At 37.4% G+C, this 19,199-nt stretch overlaps 2 protein-coding genes and 1 pseudogene across 6 annotated transcripts; 2 read left to right on the forward strand and 1 right to left on the reverse strand.

Annotated features, from left to right (window-relative positions):
* Nucleotides 1-642: 642 nt before the first annotated feature.
* Nucleotides 643-8,892, forward strand: LOC135584885 (uncharacterized). Of its 5 annotated transcripts, none has more exons than XM_065184287.1 (8): nucleotides 643-1,068; nucleotides 1,328-1,689; nucleotides 2,897-3,094; nucleotides 3,237-3,509; nucleotides 4,658-4,760; nucleotides 5,229-5,347; nucleotides 7,043-7,219; nucleotides 7,767-8,892. In XM_065184287.1, the coding sequence occupies exons 2-8, from the start codon at nucleotides 1,387-1,389 to the stop codon at nucleotides 8,607-8,609; spliced, it is 2,016 nt and encodes a 671-aa protein (XP_065040359.1). In that variant the 5' UTR covers nucleotides 643-1,068; nucleotides 1,328-1,386; the 3' UTR covers nucleotides 8,610-8,892. The 5 variants fall into 5 exon arrangements, with proteins under 5 accessions (XP_065040359.1, XP_065040358.1, XP_065040360.1 ...); XM_065184286.1 differs by having other exon boundaries at nucleotides 1,361-1,689; XM_065184288.1 differs by having other exon boundaries at nucleotides 1,369-1,689.
* Nucleotides 8,893-10,534: 1,642 nt separating this feature from the next.
* LOC135674444 (3-oxoacyl-[acyl-carrier-protein] synthase I, chloroplastic-like) lies at nucleotides 10,535-15,603 on the forward strand. Its single transcript, XM_065184291.1, has 7 exons — nucleotides 10,535-11,044; nucleotides 11,804-12,235; nucleotides 12,869-13,042; nucleotides 14,388-14,501; nucleotides 14,576-14,677; nucleotides 15,163-15,229; nucleotides 15,318-15,603. Exons 1-7 carry the CDS (start codon nucleotides 10,610-10,612, stop codon nucleotides 15,383-15,385), a joined length of 1,392 nt encoding a protein of 463 aa, XP_065040363.1. The 5' UTR covers nucleotides 10,535-10,609; the 3' UTR covers nucleotides 15,386-15,603.
* A 685-nt stretch (nucleotides 15,604-16,288) lies between these two features.
* On the reverse strand, nucleotides 16,289-19,086 carry LOC103985493 (small ribosomal subunit protein uS2-like; annotated as a pseudogene).
* Between the last annotated feature and the right edge of the window lie 113 nt (nucleotides 19,087-19,199).

Genomic DNA, 19,199 nt, shown 5'->3' on the forward strand with positions numbered 1-19,199 from the left:
CCAATCTGGTTTCTAAATTTGTATAACACATCAAGAATATATATAGATCTTGTTAGACTTAACCTATCACCAAATGATGTATCACCAAATTTTTGGCATAACCAACTCATCATTTGGTGCTACTTGATCTGTTGAGCAGTGTGCATCACAAGATAGATAGCCATTTGTCTCAAGCTGTTATCATCCATGTAACAGTGAAGATGAAGTGACAGATAATAATGTGACACAGGACATTAGAACATAATAGTTGTATTTAATTAATAAAACTTTTACATCCTCGTCTGCACTAGATAATTGCTTAACCTTAATTATGTTTTATCCTTAACTATAATTGCTTGATAACAAAAGAATATTCATGTACAATTTATCTATGTAAGACCTCAAATCATGACCAATGATCATGATTAATAATGATTAATTTGATTTTGTTGTATGGATAAGATTGATCGAGAATAGATTACAAAATTGAATAACATTACTTCGTTTCGTTTCCCAACAAAATCCATTTCTTTCTCTTAATTTTTTTTCTTTGGATGACGAGAAATAAATAAATAAATAAATAAATATATATATATATATATATATATATATATATATATATATATATATATATATATATATATAAAAGAAAGAGAAGAAAAGATTGCTAATTGATCTCTCACCGGAATCGAGCTGGGCGGAGGAAGGGAAGGGCAGGGCGGTGGTAGAGGACGCGGTCGATGACGTTCCGGCTGTTAGCGTCAACTCGAGTCGGCGTGGAATTCTGCTTTATCCTCCTCAAAGGAGATAAAAAGAGACATCTTTTTCGGGGTGGGTGGTTCAGTCCACCTAAATAGCGCGGTCCAATTTTTGCCTTGCTCGCCGCCTCAAGCGAGAACGAGTTTGGTCACCCATCCGCGTCGATCGAATCTTGTTTCTCCTTCTCCGTTTTGATTGGATCTCCCGGTGCCGTCTACTGAGATCAGAGTGGCCGGACGAATTTGGAACCTGCCGACCGCTCCTTGAGGTGGATCCTTTGCTCCTCCTCTGTTAGGGCTTTTGCTGTGGTTGGGTTGCCTGTAGATTCTGGTAAGTGATTCGATTGTCGCCGCAGTCGAATAAAAGGCTTTTAGTGAAATATTTAGCAGTGGGCTTTTCATGTTGGTTGGATGTAGACTTTAGTCGCAAAATTTTGATCACAACTGTTCTTGTTTCGAGCCAAAGTTGTTCCTTTCCCCCCCAAAAATTCAACCTTTCGTGAAAGCCTTGCCTTTGTAGGAACTTTTGTTCTTGCTGGTATCTGATAGAAGTATTGTTTTGTCTTATTATTGTGTTTATTATTGATTAGATTGGATGAACTGACTGCGAGTTATTGTTGAAGCGGGCCAGTTTTGAAGCTGGGTTGCGATGGCGACGGCAACCATGGCAACTGCAGCGGGTGCTGCTGCTCTTCTTTACTACACGCTGAATCGTAGACTACAGGCCACGCGATCTCAAGATCATGGTGAATGTGAGCATGGCGACGATGGAGCCAAGCCTCTTCTTTCTGGGAGGAACCGGGTGTCTCGAAGGCCTGTGCGAGCCCCTGCCACATGGTTGGAGACGATATCAACCCTGTCGGAGACGTTGCGATTTACTTATTCTGAGACTTTGGGGAAATGGCCTATTGGTGATCTGGCCTTTGGCATTAACTTTCTCTTAAAGAGGCAGGTAGAACACTTTTGGATTCTTTCAGGGTGTCTGACTTTTTTGCTTAGCAGAAACCTGCCTAGGCTTCCAATTCGGCTGCTTTTGTTTGATTTATAGCTACTGGGACACTGTATATTAGATTCTCAAAAGAATGTCATGCTACTTACCTGAAGGTCTGAGGCCCATTCTTTGGTCCATTTATTAAGATGAAGGCCTTGAATAAATATGACTCAAAATGAAATGAATGTTATAACATAGCACATGTGACTATTTGTTGTTTGATAATGTTAAGTTGCATATTTTGTATCTTCCTTTGCATGCATTTACTGAAGTAAGAGAAATAGGTTATCAGGTACATATTGCATGCATTAAAGAAGATTTCACTCTTTTATCTGGTTCAGTTAACCACATTGATTCCCTTCGGAGAAATGAGGAACATCTTAACATTCCTTAGAATTATTAAAAAATAAAGAACTTCACCTGTATGTTCAGCACATGCCAGCAAAGGGATGGATTGACATGGTGTTTTCTAATGTGCCATACTGGGTCATAGAGCTAAAGTGCCCAGATATCTGCCAACTCTTAAACCTTGGCAGACACTTATATCTTTCTTGGGACCTTTTGACATGGCCAGCATTCTTCACTATGAATCAGCATCAACAATCCTTGGCTTATCCAAAACTCTTTATAACTTATATTTCACAAACTTGGACTGCAACACTTATTGAACATACGTTTGATAACAGTTCCTTCAGAGTTATGTATAACTTACTTGCCTAAAGCTTGTTTCTTTTTGAGTCCAGAAGTATTTAATTTAATCATTTTAGTCATTCCATTGAAGAAGAGAATACTTATTGCTTCCAATGAAAATGGCAAGTGGTTTCATTTTGTTGGAAGTTATAATTTTGCACTTTCCTCTATGGTCTCGAACACTCTGATAAATGTTGATTTTTCTATAATAAAGCCTCCTGTTATTGATCTGAAGTCATCACAGCGATGTGTGATAAAATCAGTACAGTTGTAGATGTGCATGGTACAGGGGGTTTGGGATCTTTCTAAGTTCTCTTATCATATCGAGAACTTTTCTATAAAATTGCAGATGTTCCTTATATGTAGCTGCACACTCTTAGTCTAGTCTCCAGTATGATTACCAAAATCTTAGTCCTTACTCTTTGGTAGTTACTACTTACTAGTTACTGGTATTACTTACTTTTTCTTCTCCTTGCAGGGAAACTTGCATGTGGCAAAAACCTATGCTGGAAACGGAAGCATACAGCTTAGAGGAGTTCAAGTTATCGTTGAACTGAAGTACCTTCTGAATTTGTTAACTCTTTGCTGGCATTTTTCAAAAAAGCCTTTTCCGTTATTTTTGGAGGCAACTGGTTATTCCCAAGATGATGTGATACTTCAGGAACCTAAAGCAGGAGTAAGTGTTCTTCACTGTTGGAGCTTTAAATTTTATTTATATCTTTATACTTCATGTTATTATATTTCTTTGGGAAAACTGAAAAGATCTATTTGGCAGAAGAGGCTTCTCTCAACTCATTACTTTGTTTCTTTTTTTCCAGATATTAAAACCAGCTTTTGCGATTTTAATTGACAAAAGCACAAAGTGTATTCTACTGTTGATCAGGGGCACTCACAGCATTCGAGATACATTAACAGCTGCAACTGGTGCAGTTGTACCATTCCATCATACAGTTATGAATGAAGGTGGTGTCAGTGATTTAATTTTAGGGTATGCACACTGTGGGATGGTTGCGGCTGCTCGATGGATCGCTAAACTTGCTGGTCCATGTCTTATGAAGGTGTTGCATGAGTATCCAGAGTACCAACTGAAGGTGATTACTGTTGCGAATCTCTCTATTCAGTCTACAAGTATCCTTCTGAATTTGTTTTGAAGCATTTAAGTTGGTCTATAACACAAATTTCATAAGCAGACTACCATTTTTATTTAGTATATGTATTGAATCACATGTTTTTTTCTTTTTTACTCGTTGTAATCTGTTAGGCGCATTTTATGTAGGATTTTGGGACCCATTAAGCCAGTCTCATTTCTTTTGTAGCTTAAGAAATTATTCTTCCTTCTTTCGGATTAAACATTTAAATTAAAAAAAAATCCTTGAATGAGGATGGAGAAAATATACTTAACTATTTTTTATAAATTTCCTGAAGTGTTCCATTCTGATGAAAAATGGAAACATTCATTGCATAAAAATTGTCCCAGAAAATACTTTCTTAAATCAAGATAAAATTTCTTCAGTATATCCATTCAACATGTAGTGGATACTTTGTTATATCGTACCATTTAAAAGATTATCATTTTTTTGTATTTGATAATTGGGAAGTAACCCTTATCTTTATACTCTTTCTCCTTATAAGATTCCATCATTACCACCTGTACCACTTATGCATTTTAGTTTTCTTTTATCTCCTACATCCACACCATTGTTTCCATCACACTCTATTGACTTCCTTTTCTCCACTTAATCACCAAGTTCCACCTCTGCCACATCCTTTTCCACTGCTCGTCAACCATTATTACGATTCTTTTTCTCTTTTTTGGTTGTGACATCATCACCAATAGCTGCTCAGTGGAAGCAGAAATTCTACCTGTCATGACAATGGAGGAAGAAGAGTGAGAGGAGAATATTAATAATGCAAAATTGCCTTTTTGTTTAAGTTTTGTGAATCTTTTATTCAAACCTATAATTTGAATAAACTAGCAGGAATAAAATTTCAATTTATGGGCATTTTAATATCAAACAATAAAATATTAAAGAGAATGTAAATAACACAAGTGATTATGGGCATTTTTATATCCAACTGACGTTGGGTTATCATGACTTTAAACAATAAATTTTGTTTTACATACAACTGATTTACTAAAGATCTTGAATTGGTAACTGCTACTAAACATTTTCGACAACCTTCATTAAAGATTTCTTTTCACAATTTTGTTGACATTTTATGTTTCAAATCATTTTAGATAGTTGGGCACTCGCTTGGTGGTGGCACAGCGGCACTATTAACATATATTTTGCGGGAGCAGCAGGATTTTGCAACTACCACCTGCGTGACATTTGCTCCAGGTTTGTCTCCCTTGATCACAATGTTTGGTTGATGTGCAAGCCTTATCCTAGCTATCTTAGATTGAAGTCTCGATTACCTATTTTTCTTTTGATTTTACAAATAATTTACATTAAAAGTAGTTGGCTACAATTATAGCTAGACCAGCAAGATACCAAGGAAGGATCATTCTTTAAAGAAGAGTGTTGACTGTCAAGATATAAACAAACTGTTTGTGTGTCAAATTTAGACCTCCTGCTATTGATGTTATCTTGGTGTGTGACTCTCAATAAGTCTTCTTCTTGTGCACTTCAAAAATCTGACTTAGCTGATCCATCATTTTTTTTGGACCTCATAATATGCCTTTTAGACTATAAGAGATTACTTTATTTCTGTATGATATCTAAAGGACATTTTATGAGTTTGTGCTTTGTTTCATTATATGTTGCACATCCTTTCACATTCTATCGTGGTATATATTGTACTTGCAGCTGCATGTATGACATGGGAACTGGCAGAATCAGGCAGACATTTCATTACTTCAGTTGTCAATGGAGCTGATTTGGTGCCTACATTCTCAGCTGCCTCTGTAGATGACTTGCGCTCTGAGGTTATAATTGAATTTAATTGTTATATGTTTAATCTGCAATGGGACTTGTGTTCCCATATGAACTTTTAAGTACTATCTATTTGGTTTGTTTGAGTAGAATACTTTTTGTCATTGTAGTATAGGGCATATAATCTGTTTCTGGGGTTTGTCTGCAGTGTTCAGATTAGGAGCATGGTCAAGCACTACAAATATAAAAAATGACCTTTTCCAAAGGATAGTCTTCCTGTTCAGCAGTGGTTATGTGTTTGATAGATGCTCTTCTTATATCACTTGTTATGAACTTGAACTCAATCTGAGAGTCTAATGTAGAAATTTTTTTGAGATTTGGCTGCAGAATCTCCCTCCTTCCTCTTTTTTTTTATTCAAAAGAAAAGGACAATGTTCATTTTATACATCACAGATATAAACTGTTGAAGAATTCAAACTTGAAAATAGTGCTCACTGTCAGGGCTTTGTGTTATTTAGGTGTACGTGTTTAAGATATTATTATACTTTGAGATTATGTTCGAGTCGGTAACTACACTAAGTTTTTGAGGTAGTTATGAGAGTAATTTCATTAATCAGAAATGACTTTATACTAACAGGATCTAAATTATATTCTCCCGTGATGTGAAGATATCTGACATGCATTCAGATAATGGACCACCAAGAAATGAAATCAAATTGCATTTAGGTGAATATTTGGACTTGACATTCATTGAAAATTGAAATAGCATGGTCAATTGAACTGCATGAACCATGCGAAATATGTCTGTACGAGGAATTTTGACTTCTTAATTATCTCTTTTCAGCAAAGAGATTTTATTTTCCTTGAGGCCTATTACTTCTCCAAGATCGTTTCACTTGCACACACTTTTGGTTCATTCTATTGAAACCCCAGTGATTAGCAGCTCTTTCATATTGACATCAACCGATATCAGTTCTTTGCTAGTAACTTAACCGAGTGGGAATAAGCAATAATCAAGGAAACTTGCATGTCCATCTCCTGAATGATTCCAATTATATTTATATTCCTGCAAAGCTGCATATATCATTTGTACTTATATAAACTTCATTCACTTTCATAAATTCTCTTAACGTCATTCTATAATTTTACTGTAGCAGTTTAGTAACCGAGGACACCTTTTCCCATTACCTTCTTTCTCTTTCCCTTTCTGTTTCTTTTTTCTTCTCACCTTGTCTCCTCTCTCGTTTTTTTCTTGGTCACAATGTAGATGAACAATGGTAGGGGATATAGGCAGTAGAAATGTTGGATGTGCAGTAGAAGAATGAAGAGGGATAGGGGAAGTGTAGAGTCGAGGGTGTTTTGAGTATGTACATATAACTTAATCAGAATTATCATAGTGATAGTTGATACAAGCTGGTATCATGGTCATACTAGAATGAATCTTTATCTGACAGAGGTATATATTAGTTTATCTTGTCAGAAAATAGAAAAAGAAGGATTCAGAGTGTCAAAAAGTATTTGCAGTTTTAAATATGTTACAAATAAACTGCTTCATTGATATAATGGCTTCTAAAACATCAGAATGCTGAAATGTAATAAAGTAACACTACGTGAAGAACTGTCAATCCTGGTCTTCTCTCAATTTCTCAGATCAACTTATTTTTGTGAACCATTTTAATTTTTTGGTTTGTAAGCATATCTTTCGATACTTGTATGATAACTTGTCCGTTCTTTTTTATTGTGGACAGGTGACAGCATCAGCATGGCTGAATGACTTGCGAAATCAAATTGAGCACACTAGAATATTGAGCACTGTTTATCGTTCAGCATCTGCACTAGGGTCTCGTCTTCCATCAATTGCCACGGCTAGAGCTAGAGTAGCTGGTGCTGGTGCGATCCTACGTCCAATATCTAATAAAACACAGGTTTGTTTCATCTCTCATCCTTCGTGGTTTAGACTGTCCTGTACCTTGCAAATTTACCTGTAAGGAGATGCATGCACTTATCCTTGAAAATGAACTGAAGTAATTGTTATATTCTGGGTTTTTATGCCAATTATAATTTACCCATCATGGTCATCTAAAAGAAAAATACTTTTACCAAAACTGGAACAATTTTTTTCCCAGCAATTTGGTTGTAACCAAGTAGCTGAGTGTCCAGTGCCATTTCTTGGATCTATGTTCCATTTATTGCTAACAAACATGCTTTAACTAGTGAAATATTTGTTTTAAAAGTTTAGCCATGTTCATAGGGATACTGACAAATTGTCACATAGTTTGGCAAATCCAGTCATCAGAAATGGCTTATCTCAAGATTGGGATGCTGATTTTATGTAATTCGTGGTCCATGATCTCCATCACCTACAGTTTAATTAGTGAATGAAGGTCTTTCTTCCCTAGAAAAAGAAAGAGAAGAAAGACATGTCTTCTTTTATTTTGTTGTCTTCTTACATGATGATCGCTTTTACCTTAGGTTGTGGTGAAGACAGCCCGCAGTGTGGCTCAGGCTGCATGGGCTCAACCTCCACTGAGGCTATCTTCGTGGTCCTGTATTGGGCCTCGTCATCGAAGCAAGTCAACTGTTCCAAACTCAAGACTAGAAGAAAGCATTTCAGGATCCTCGACCTCAGCAAAAGAAAATTCCGAGGCTCTTGCCAGTTCAACTGAAACAACCACTTTGGAGAACATAGAAATCATTACTTCTCAGGGTGTAGGGTGGACCACAGAATATGAGTGTTCACAAATCAGTGAAATATCTCATGCTGCTGAGGTGGATGACAATGAGGACGACAGTGATAGTGAGGATCTCATGGGCCATGGTAGGATCGAGGACAGTATGACCGAGGTTGAGTTGTGGCAGCAACTGGAGAATGAGTTATACCGAACTAGGCAGAATAAAGATGGTGACTTGGCAAATGAGAATGAAGATGCCGATTTGGAAAATGAAATAAGGGAGGAGCAGAACACCACTGCTCCTGACGAGAGCAGGGGGACAACCGAAGGCATGCTAACCGAAACAAAGCAAGTTCATAGATTTTACCCCCCTGGAAAAATCATGCACGTTGTGCCCATTCTTCCGGAGGGGACAACCAACCAAGAAGGTCCGAACGATGGCCATGACGATGGAAGCCTGCCGGTTGAGCCTAAATTTGGGATTTTCTTGACACCAAGGTCACTCTATGGTAAATTGAGGCTCTCACAGACGATGATAAATGATCATTACATGCCGATTTACAGAAGAAACATTGAGCAAGTAATCAGTGAGCTCGAGAAAGATATTTCCTCAGACATCTCTGGAGATGAAACCATTTTATAGTATATGATTTCTCTGTGTCCTCAAGTGGCCCCAGGCAAGGTGCCATCCCTTGCTAGGCTGAATAGGATCGAAGTAGAGGCTGAAGGTTCTGAAAATTCTGTAAATTAGTAGAGAAAAATTTGCGTTTTTCCCTGTTATATATAAGTTTTTTGTTTAGCCATCTTTTATAATCTGTATCATTTGGTGAGTGTTCATCATCCAAGGATAATACTCATCAGAGAATCAAGTAAAAACCTGAATACACATTTATCACAAACAAAGTGTAACCATTGTATGCCCGCAAGTTATTGTTCTCTATGAGATATTGTCTCTCATGTCACATCGAGTTGCATCATTTCTTGATCGCAAGGAACAATTCACTGTGAAGGTGCAAAAATAGAGATGTGAAGCAACCCGCACCCCTCGAGGCTGAAGCTAAAGAAGAGATAGAACAAAGATCACTTAACTTTGTTGTTAAAGGCTTCAATTATTATTAATATCAAAATCCTGGATCAAATCTCCTCTTCACCATTTCTCATATGCCAAAAGATTAAGGGGTTCTTGAACCCACTACTTGTAAGAAGAATGAACAGTTGCAAGATTTTCTTGGTTTGGTGTATACAATATAACAGAGGACTGCTCACATAAAGATTACTTGATCACACATAGAAACCTGATGTACAATCCAAGAAGATAAGAAACAATAAGCCAAATTCCATCCCATGTCTCTATTCCTCTCTCTTGACTGTAATTTTTCAGCTGTGTATCACTAAAAACCAAAGTGATCTCTTATGACCTTGGTTCACTCAGATGAAAACCATCAATTGGATTTTGATAGCAACAGAAGTAGTCAATCCAATCCATCAGGATAAGAGATCACTTTGCTGGGGAGGACAAGGTACATGAGAAATGGTTCTGCAAGGGGAGCAAGATAACACTATGCTGGAACGAAGGAAAGCAGGAGAACAGCAACATATCATCAACAGCAACATGCAAAAGTTCTGAATGTTTCTGTGAAAAGATCTGCTCGGGTGATAGGCTTCAAGAACACATATTCAGAGGACAACAGATTAAAAGCTAAAAATGTAGATAGCAGCCATATTAACGCCTCCTGATTTATTGCCCATTGTTAACACTGCCAGTTGAGTTGACAAGAAGAAGAAAAATCTTGCACTGTGTTTATAATCAGCAAGAACATGCACTGTGTCTCCAAGCCATGGCGCCATGAGCATGTAAGAGACGATCACGTAGCACGCAATCCAAAGATCTCGAGAGGGTCAGAAGTGGCTCACGATGGAGTGGCAGCTGAGATTTGGAGAGGACGATGGAGAGGTCCCTGAAGGTCTCAGAATAGAAGATTTAGGTAGGACGTGTAACAAAAGATTAGATTTGGGAGCTGTTGATCTGCCATTCCTTCAAGTGAAGGTAGTATCATCATTAGCCATTGACTAATCTATTCATTGGAATTTAAACACCATAAGTTTAGAGGTTTTTTTCTTTTTTATTTTAAATTTAGATTATTATTGTTATTATTTTTATTTTTAATATTTAAGATTTAAGATTTAAGATTTTATTATTGTTATTATTATAATATCATTTTTAATATATAAATATTTATGAGTTAGATATTATTGTATCTCAAAAAATAATTATTTTTTTGATTATTGAAAGTCTGTTATTATTATTGTTGATTTTTAGTGATCTAAATAATTAGGTTTGAGACATTATTATCTTTCTCTTTGAATTTTCGTGAAAATAAAACTAAAATATTTTATTTTTATAATTATAAAAAATTAATATAATTTTTTTAAATCTAAAGATTAAGGAGATTTATAGGTCACGTCGGATACGCTTTATCTCCACGTGGCAATCGGTAACCACAAAAGACACCGTATGCTGCGCCGAGACAAACACCGGATCCGCCTTCTTCCGGCCCAAGAACGAGCCATCAACTAAAAAGGACAATTCGCACACGCTTCCTCTGATCTCTCGAGAACTCCGAGGCTCCGCCGCCCGCCACCATGCAGACCCTCCTCCTCCCCGCCGTGGACGGTCTCCGCCTCTCCTTCCCCGAACCTCCCCCCACGCTCCGTCCAGGCTCCCCCCGCCCGCTCACCACCGTCCGCGCCTCTGCCGCGCCGCCCCGCAGGGAGACGGATCCGAAGAAGCGGGTCGTGATCACCGGCATGGGGCTGGTCTCCGTGTTCGGAAACGACGTCGATGCGTACTACGACAAGCTCCTCCAAGGGGAGAGCGGGATCGGTCTGATTGACCGGTTCGACGCGTCCAAGTTCCCCACAAGGTTCGCCGGCCAGATCAGGGGGTTTTCGTCGGAGGGGTACATTGATGGGAAGAACGACCGGCGGCTCGACGGCTGTTTGAGGTATTGCCTGGTTAGTGGCAAGAAGGCCCTCGAGAGCGCCGGCCTTGGTGTTGGGAGCCAAACCCTTAACAAGGTTCGATGTTCTCTCATCTGACTAAATGAAGTCTCATCTTCTTGGAACTGAAATGCGTCGCGTGATTAAAAAGATGACTTTTCGTTTTAATTAAAGACCGGATGAAATTTTGTTGCTTTTTTCTTGATGAAAATTTAACTTGTAGCTGAAATGTAGCTTGTTTCTGGTTATTTGGTTATGGAGGATCGAGTTGGACCATGCCTTTACCTGAATCCAATCAAGAATTGTTGTAATCTCGGATAGGACTTTATTGTATTTGAATCAAAACTGATACTTGGAACCTTCCTCTAAAGTTTTGGGTTTATTAACGTTCATTAACTATGTTAATTTAAAGATCTATTGCTTGATCGGCTGTTTGGTAACGTTCTTCAGCTGGATCTCACTTGATCATGCGTCTGCCCCTTTGTTGCTGTCTATTAATTCTTTTTCATGGCTACCTTAATGTATGCGATGCATGCTGCAGCTTATGCCAACCATCATTATTGCATCACCAACAGAAAATTTAGTTACTGATATATTATCTAGAACATGAAATTAAGTTTGTGCCTCATCAAAATAGATTTTTTTTTTTCTGGTTTCCCTTGCTTCAACTTATTAAATTGTTTTAGTTCTTTTTCCCATTTCATTGATGTGAAGCATTAATACGACTGCTTATTTATAATTCACACTTGTTTCATAGTTGTTTTTATTTGATGGCTAGAGAAGCTCTCATTACTTTCCTGCCTATGTACTTTTTGACTAACTATTTGTTGTTAGCAGATTGACAAGATTCGAGCTGGTGTTCTTGTTGGTACAGGCATGGGTGGTCTTTCAATCTTTTCTGATGGGGTTCAGGCTTTAATAGAGAAAGGCCACAGGAAAATAACTCCATTTTTCATTCCTTATGCCATAACAAACATGGGTTCTGCGCTACTTGCAATGGATATTGGTTTCATGGGTCCTAACTATTCAATTTCTACTGCATGTGCAACGTCAAACTATTGTTTTTATGCTGCTGCTAATCACATTCGTCGTGGTGAGGCTGATATAATGATTGCTGGTGGTACTGAAGCTGCCATCATTCCAATTGGTGTTGGAGGTTTTGTTGCATGTAGAGCATTATCTCAAAGAAATGATGATCCTAAAACTGCATCAAGACCATGGGACAAGGATCGAGATGGCTTTGTCATGGGGGAAGGTGCTGGAGTACTGGTATGCACTAACATATCTTTATTTTTTCCTCCACATCTTTTGTTATACAGTGTAGAGAGAGGTTGTAGGTTCTATCAATTCATGATGATTTTCATCGAACTTGGCTAAAGTTGATATCTAAAAGCATTATCCATCAAAATTCCATATGTCGACACAGGACAGTGTAATGATGCTCCCTCAGACCAGTATGAGTAATGTATCGATCAGCATACTGTCTGGTGCATTAGTATTACCAGCTGTATGAATTAATTACACTTCTCTAATATTTTATCACTGGCAGGAAGATTAATTTGCATTTCAGTTTGAGAAGTGAAATAAGTGAGTTTGGGAATGAGGACTTTTGATTAATGGGTGCATTTATGGGTGTTTGACGTGCCTGAAATGATTCTTTGGCCATAGTCATACATTGTTTGGTAAAATCAATAGTCAGTGGTTATGGTGACAAAATATGAACAATGATTAAGTTTCATTGCCGTACATGAGTATGAATACCTCAAACATTTGCTAAATGACATGTTTGTGCCTGCGATAGAAATAGATAAATTGGTTAATCATGCAAATCACACTTTCAGCGGAGATTTTTATAGTTACTAATTTTTGCTGCTTCTTTTTGTTTAACATCAATCGGTGAAGGTCATGGAGAGCCTTGAACATGCAATGAAACGTGATGCACCAATAATTGCTGAGTACCTTGGAGGTGCTGTCAACTGTGATGCCTATCATATGACAGATCCTAGAGCTGATGGACTTGGGGTTTCATCTTGTGTCCAGAAAAGTCTTGACGATGCTGGAGTGGCACCAGAAGAGGTAATCCAGAGTTGCTTTCTACCAGTGTCAAGCATATATATTGTTTCTTTTCTTCAGTTCTTTTATCATCTTGGTATTTTCTTCTTTGATGCGTTGAAGTTAAAAGGCTTAAATTCTTCATAAAATAGTCAAATGAACATCCTATACTACTACTACTTGTTAAAAGATACTCGAATGTAGTATACATATGCACATATCATTGCATTGGTGTTGGATATTATTTTATGTATATATTTCTATTTTCTACTCATTGAAAAGCTTCTCTAGGCATTTTATATTTATGTCAACCTAAGAAATTATATTTAAGATGAAAGCAAAAAAAAAAGAAATAATTTGTTAAAAATAACAATTTATATTAAGTATATAATATTTCCGTATATGATTATTATATATGCCATGTGAAGAAGTTTGAGGGTGAAAGTTGTTCCTTTGTGATTTTGATTACCAAGGTTTTAATAACGAAAATAGTCTATTTGCTTGTATGGGGTGAGCCATCCTTTTTAGACAATATCAGCTGAAGCCTTGTTCATTAGGTTGTCCTTTTTATATGGGAAGACTTAAAACTAGTCCACTTGAAACTTCATTTGGAAGGTCTGATGATTCTCTCTAGTCACCGTGAAGAATCAATTATTGGTTCATGCAAATGTAAATAAAGGGAACTTCATTTGCAGAGATGATAAATCTTGAATTCCACAGCAACTATCTTCTTGTTATGCATCCCTATTTCAATAATAAGGTCTTTCTCTACTTTCCTTTCATTACATCTTTTACTGTCTTTATGCAATGGTGGATGATCGAGGATGACATATGATTAATGTGAATGTGCCATGAGTAACAAATGCATCAGTGGTAACATCTCTGCTTTAGAATCATAATTACAAGTTTCTTTTTTTATCTTTCCTCATTCTTGGCTTCACTCTTCTTTTCCTTCCTCCTCACTTATTCTTTTGAGGCTATTGGATTGGCTTGAATTGTCAAAAATTGGCAGCTTCCCTTAAATTTTAATTAATTCTGACTTATTTCAACAATTTCTAGTTATGAGGTCAATAAATCAACTTAAACTTGGAATATCTTACACCATGAACTATGATGGTCTTTATGGCTGATACATATCAGTTTTGATCAGTCGATACTGAATTTGTCTTTTTAAATTTAATGTTTATATATTTTTTTCTTTTTTTGAGAAGAAATCCTATGGCATTATGAAGTAATTCTTGCCTATAAAACACTGTTTCAAAAGTGATGAGGCAATTACCGTTTTTTTGCATCATGGAGTTCCAATAAGTACTGGACTTGTAAATACTGAAATGTCAGCTAAACCTCACTGTCTGATTTTTGTTTCCAGGTCAATTACATAAATGCTCATGCAACTTCCACACTTGCGGGGGATCTGGCAGAGGTGAACGCCATTAAACAGGTTTTCAAGGATCCATCTGCGGTTAAGATGAATGCAACAAAGGCAAAGAACTTCTCCTGATTTTGCAATGTTCTATTGCTGCTTTATGCATTTCTGACATGGTCCTATATATTCAGTCTATGATAGGGCACTGCCTTGGTGCAGCAGGCGGTTTAGAGGCTATTGCAACTGTGAAAGCCATAACTACAGGATGGCTGCATCCAACTATAAACCAATTCGTAAGTGAAAATCTGTCTCTTATGGTAATAAACAAAAGGATACCATATTGTATTAAACCATTAAATTATCATTTTAGATTTTTGTTTGCATATGAATTCGACTCTTATTTGTAGCAAGATTCATGTTGCTTCCCATGAGAGCTCAATGATCAAATTGATCACATAAACAAATAACAGCGTCTAAGAGCGTACATTATGTCTAAAATATGCTGGATATTCCTATGGTATATGAATATACATTATATGAGTATTCCAGACTAATAAACTATAACCAAATTATTACTTTAATGGACCTTTTGTTGTGTAATTTTCTGAAAATTGTTTAGTAGCTTCGGTCTTACCGTCATCGTTCTGTTTAATAAATTTGAATTGATGTTCAAATATTATTATTGCATATGCTTTCTCCATTTGAAGGATGTAACTAGCTGTTATGTAACCCACATATTTTGATGATAAAAATCTTTCTGCATGTGCAATAACTGTAGAATTTAGAGCCAGCAGTTGAGTTTGATACCGTGGCAAAAAAAAAGCAGCAGCATGAAGTTAATGTTGGTAAGTTGGAAATATTCTCTCATACTTCGTCATTCCCTCATCTTCCTCCTCTCTCTCCCTCTCTCATATGTTTGTTTTCCTCATGCAGCTATTTCAAACTCATTTGGCTTTGGAGGACACAACTCGGTTGTGGTGTTTGCACCTTTCAAGCCATGATCAGTTCAAACATAATTTTTGGGGCATCTGATGGTTTAATTTTTGGGGCATCTGATGGTTACCTTTCTGTAGTGAGGCCAGGAAAAGTATAGTTGTTTCAAGCTGCCAAAATTTCTGCTAAAGGAGGCAAATTTTGCTATGAGAACAGTCTTTCTTCATATGAGAAAAACATTTCTATTCTTTCAATAAAGCCTTTGCACCTTTTTTTCCCCCCCTAATTAAGTCATTTTATTGACTCTTTTGAATGGCACTGTGTTGTGGTATTACGAATTATTTTCTTATGACTTTGTCTTAATAGTGTGATGGTCTCAAGGAGAGAAAAAAATAAATCCTGCCCTATAAAATATGTTATATATATATATATATATATATATATATATATATATATATATATGTTAGTTTTCATATTTGATTTTTTTTAAATATTGTTTATGTATATATGTTCGCGTGCTGCGTGTGTAATAATTTTACGTACGAACAAATAGTTGATATCTATTGACTATGAGCATGCAATTTGTTTGATCAATTATGATTAAACTGGAATTTCTAGATTGATATTAACTAGAAAAAGGTATGTCCAGAAATGTTAATATTTGGAGAGTTGAAATGACAAACATTATATTTGTGCTTGCAGATATGTGCCAGACTGCCCCATTTCAAATGTTTCGGTTTGACTCATTAGAAAATGAATAAAAGTCCTCGCGAGCCCTCTTCCTATGATATGCTTCCTCCATCATACATAAATATCGAAATTATGTATACCAAACTAAAATGTCACTAACCTGGATTTTATAACATTAGATCTACAACAGAGCGTAAAATTCTCGAGAAAATGGTTCAGAAAGTTGATCATGCACATAACTTTCAATCAGCCTGAAGCCAAATGTATCAAGGCATGGATGATAAGCATTGAGAACATCCACTTTCCAATTGAGCGAATATTTAATCAAGAACATGTTTCTTATGTTGCTACAAAAAAATAGTCACAGAGCAAAATTCAAATCAGATCAAAACTAACCCTAATGTGATGTCTACCATAATCTCACAGTTAAATGATGACCAAGGAAAACTGAGCTACAAGTCCAGAAGTTTCTTTTTTGTTTGAAAAAGAATAATTTCCATCATGAGGATTAAAGGAAGGCCTCCATTTACTTTCTTCACTCCCTGAGGGTCCAACATGATCTGGCTCCACCTAGGAAGCCAGCTTGGATCCTGCCTGTATGACTGAAGGTACAGCCGCGACCGGAGCAGCTGCTGCATCCCAACCGTCAGCAGCCACAATGCCTGCTGAGACGCAAGACAAAAGTGAAAGTGTCTTCATCAGCACAACAGCCACGGGAGAATCTCTTAAGATCACTGTTGACATAATGAAACAATTGCACATCGTAGTGAAGCACAAAGATGGATTTTCTATTGTACCAACATTGACACAATCTTCAGGTAGTCTATCCTTGATTATTGCAAACCAATATAGTAAATAAATGTCTCAGAAAGTGCATTGCATGGGAGATAAGAATACTAGTAACTTGAAGTTGATTGTGAACTGCTATGAAAGAGAAGAATAGTGAGAATTGTGAACAGCAGGCACACCTCCCATATCAGGTGCCCATTACTCGGCAGTCCACTGATCAGTTGGTACCATACTAGTGTACTCAGCAACAGCACCATATTCAGGTGCCACAGGAGTTTCAGCCTCTTCCTGCTCTTTGGCCTCTTCAGGGATCCCTAGAAAAATAGATTAACCTGCATATGACACAATTCACTCTTAGTTAACTACATGACCCAAGTTTAAAGAAAAGGGCAACGACTAACATGGAATTACAAATACAGAGTCATCCCTAAGACCATAAAATGGACAGGTTAACAAAGAAAGCTATTTCACATTACAGGGAGAATTAAACTTGAAGCTAAGATGGTCGACAAAAACAAAGTTAATGCAATCCACACAATACAAATGCTAACTGCTTTGTGGATGGGAATGGCACTATCGTCACTCAAGGAAGCAGCACACATTAGGCCTCCACCCCACTCCAAGTGGAATGCTGGGCTATTTGGGACGCTCTCAACAAAGCTTCTCAAATGAATTATCTGAATATCATTGTCAAATCTGATTCTTTAGAGGCTGTGTTGATTTGTAATAGAGATAAATCTGCCCTTTGTATTTGTGAAATATATGTAAAGATATAATTATGCTGGCAGGTTCTATGGATGTCTTATTTTTTGAGATGTCAACAAGTTGAACAATTCTGTAGCTCACAACCTTGCCAATCAGGCAAGGATTTTTTGTCCCCCTCCAATCTCGTAGGGTAATTTTGTGATTTTGGGGACTGCTACTGTCCTGATTCCTAATTGAAAGTTGAATTTTCTTTTTTTTTTTAAATACAAGTACTAACACATGAAGGAGCAAAAATAAGAGAAGTCAGCAGATCTTACCATTACTTCCCACTTGCGTCCAGGGGCAATAGTCCCACGCATTTGCAAACCCATCCTGGTTAACAACCAGAAGAGGCAACCAATATGTGGTTTACCCTTATTATTGGCAGGAATTCCAATGTCAACATATCTCATCAGTGAATCTGTGTTGCAGAGAGCAATGGTGGGAATATTACCAAGAGCAGATTCCTTGATTGGCTGCAGAAAATGTTGAAAGCGGAGATCAGTTACCGATTTGCTTTGGTAGTCACAAAGTCCTTCCAAGATCAATAATGACTCACCTGGTGATCTGTTCTAGGGTCAGTTAGAAAGAGGAGACGAGGTTCACTGAAAGAAGTTTGAAGTTGATTAGTGAAGGTTCCAGGGGTATGCCTCCCAGCATTGGATGAGCTCCAGTTTACTGTGCAAATTTCAGTACAGCTCTTTGATCATAACGTCTGGCAGGCCGAACAATGATATCTTGTCGGTTTTCAATGGCAACAATAACCCTAGCAGCAAGCTGAAGCTTTTCCCATGTTTTACCAAGATTGATTAAAAAAACACCTGCACAAGAAAATTAAACTTTTTGATAGAGAGAGGACTTCAGTAGCTACGTTCCTTGTTATAATGTCATCAGTCAATTCGTGCTCTATTGATTAAAGAAATAAAAAATATGAAAATATATAACAATATGTTAATCACATAACAATATGTATTCCCACAAAGATCCCTTCTTTGGTTTTTGATCCCACCCAAGGTCCCTTCACACACTTTTTGCCATAATGTATTCCCACAAAGATCCCTTCTTTGGTTTTTGATCCCACCCAAGGTCCCTTCACGACTTTTTGCCATGTAACATAAGCCAAGCAGAATCTATGCAAGGTGGGTGATTCCACTGATCCACACAAAAGCGTTTGCCAGTACATAGCCAGTCCAACAAGGTCCACACAAATCACAGAAATCTACATCACAACACACAGCAGCATTGCATACACCCGCAATTGCATTCAATCAGAAAACGGAAGCGACTACGACGAATCAAAGGTGGAGCCTCGACTGACCGTCAGGTCTTATCTTGTAGACGTATCGCTCCATCTGGAAGTTGCAGTTTCTGGCGCCGATGTGGACGTTGGCCGCGAGCATCATCTGGATGTCCTGCTCATTCGGTGAGAGAACCCTCGTCGCCGCCATGACCGCACACCATAGGACGAAGAACGAGAGCCAAACTTAGAGTTTCTCGTCGGCGATTGATCTCAATTGATGCAGAGGAGAGCCGCGAGCCGGCCAAAGCTTAGAGCTTTGGTTGCTCACCTGAAAACCCTAACGTTCATCTATAAATGACCCACAGCGGTAAAGTCAAATTGTATGAAATGACTACAACACCCATAAAACTTGTAGCAAA

The sequence above is a fragment of the Musa acuminata genome, chromosome BXJ1-5 (assembly GCF_036884655.1).
Source record: "Musa acuminata AAA Group cultivar baxijiao chromosome BXJ1-5, Cavendish_Baxijiao_AAA, whole genome shotgun sequence".
Lineage (NCBI taxonomy): Eukaryota > Viridiplantae > Streptophyta > Magnoliopsida > Zingiberales > Musaceae > Musa > Musa acuminata.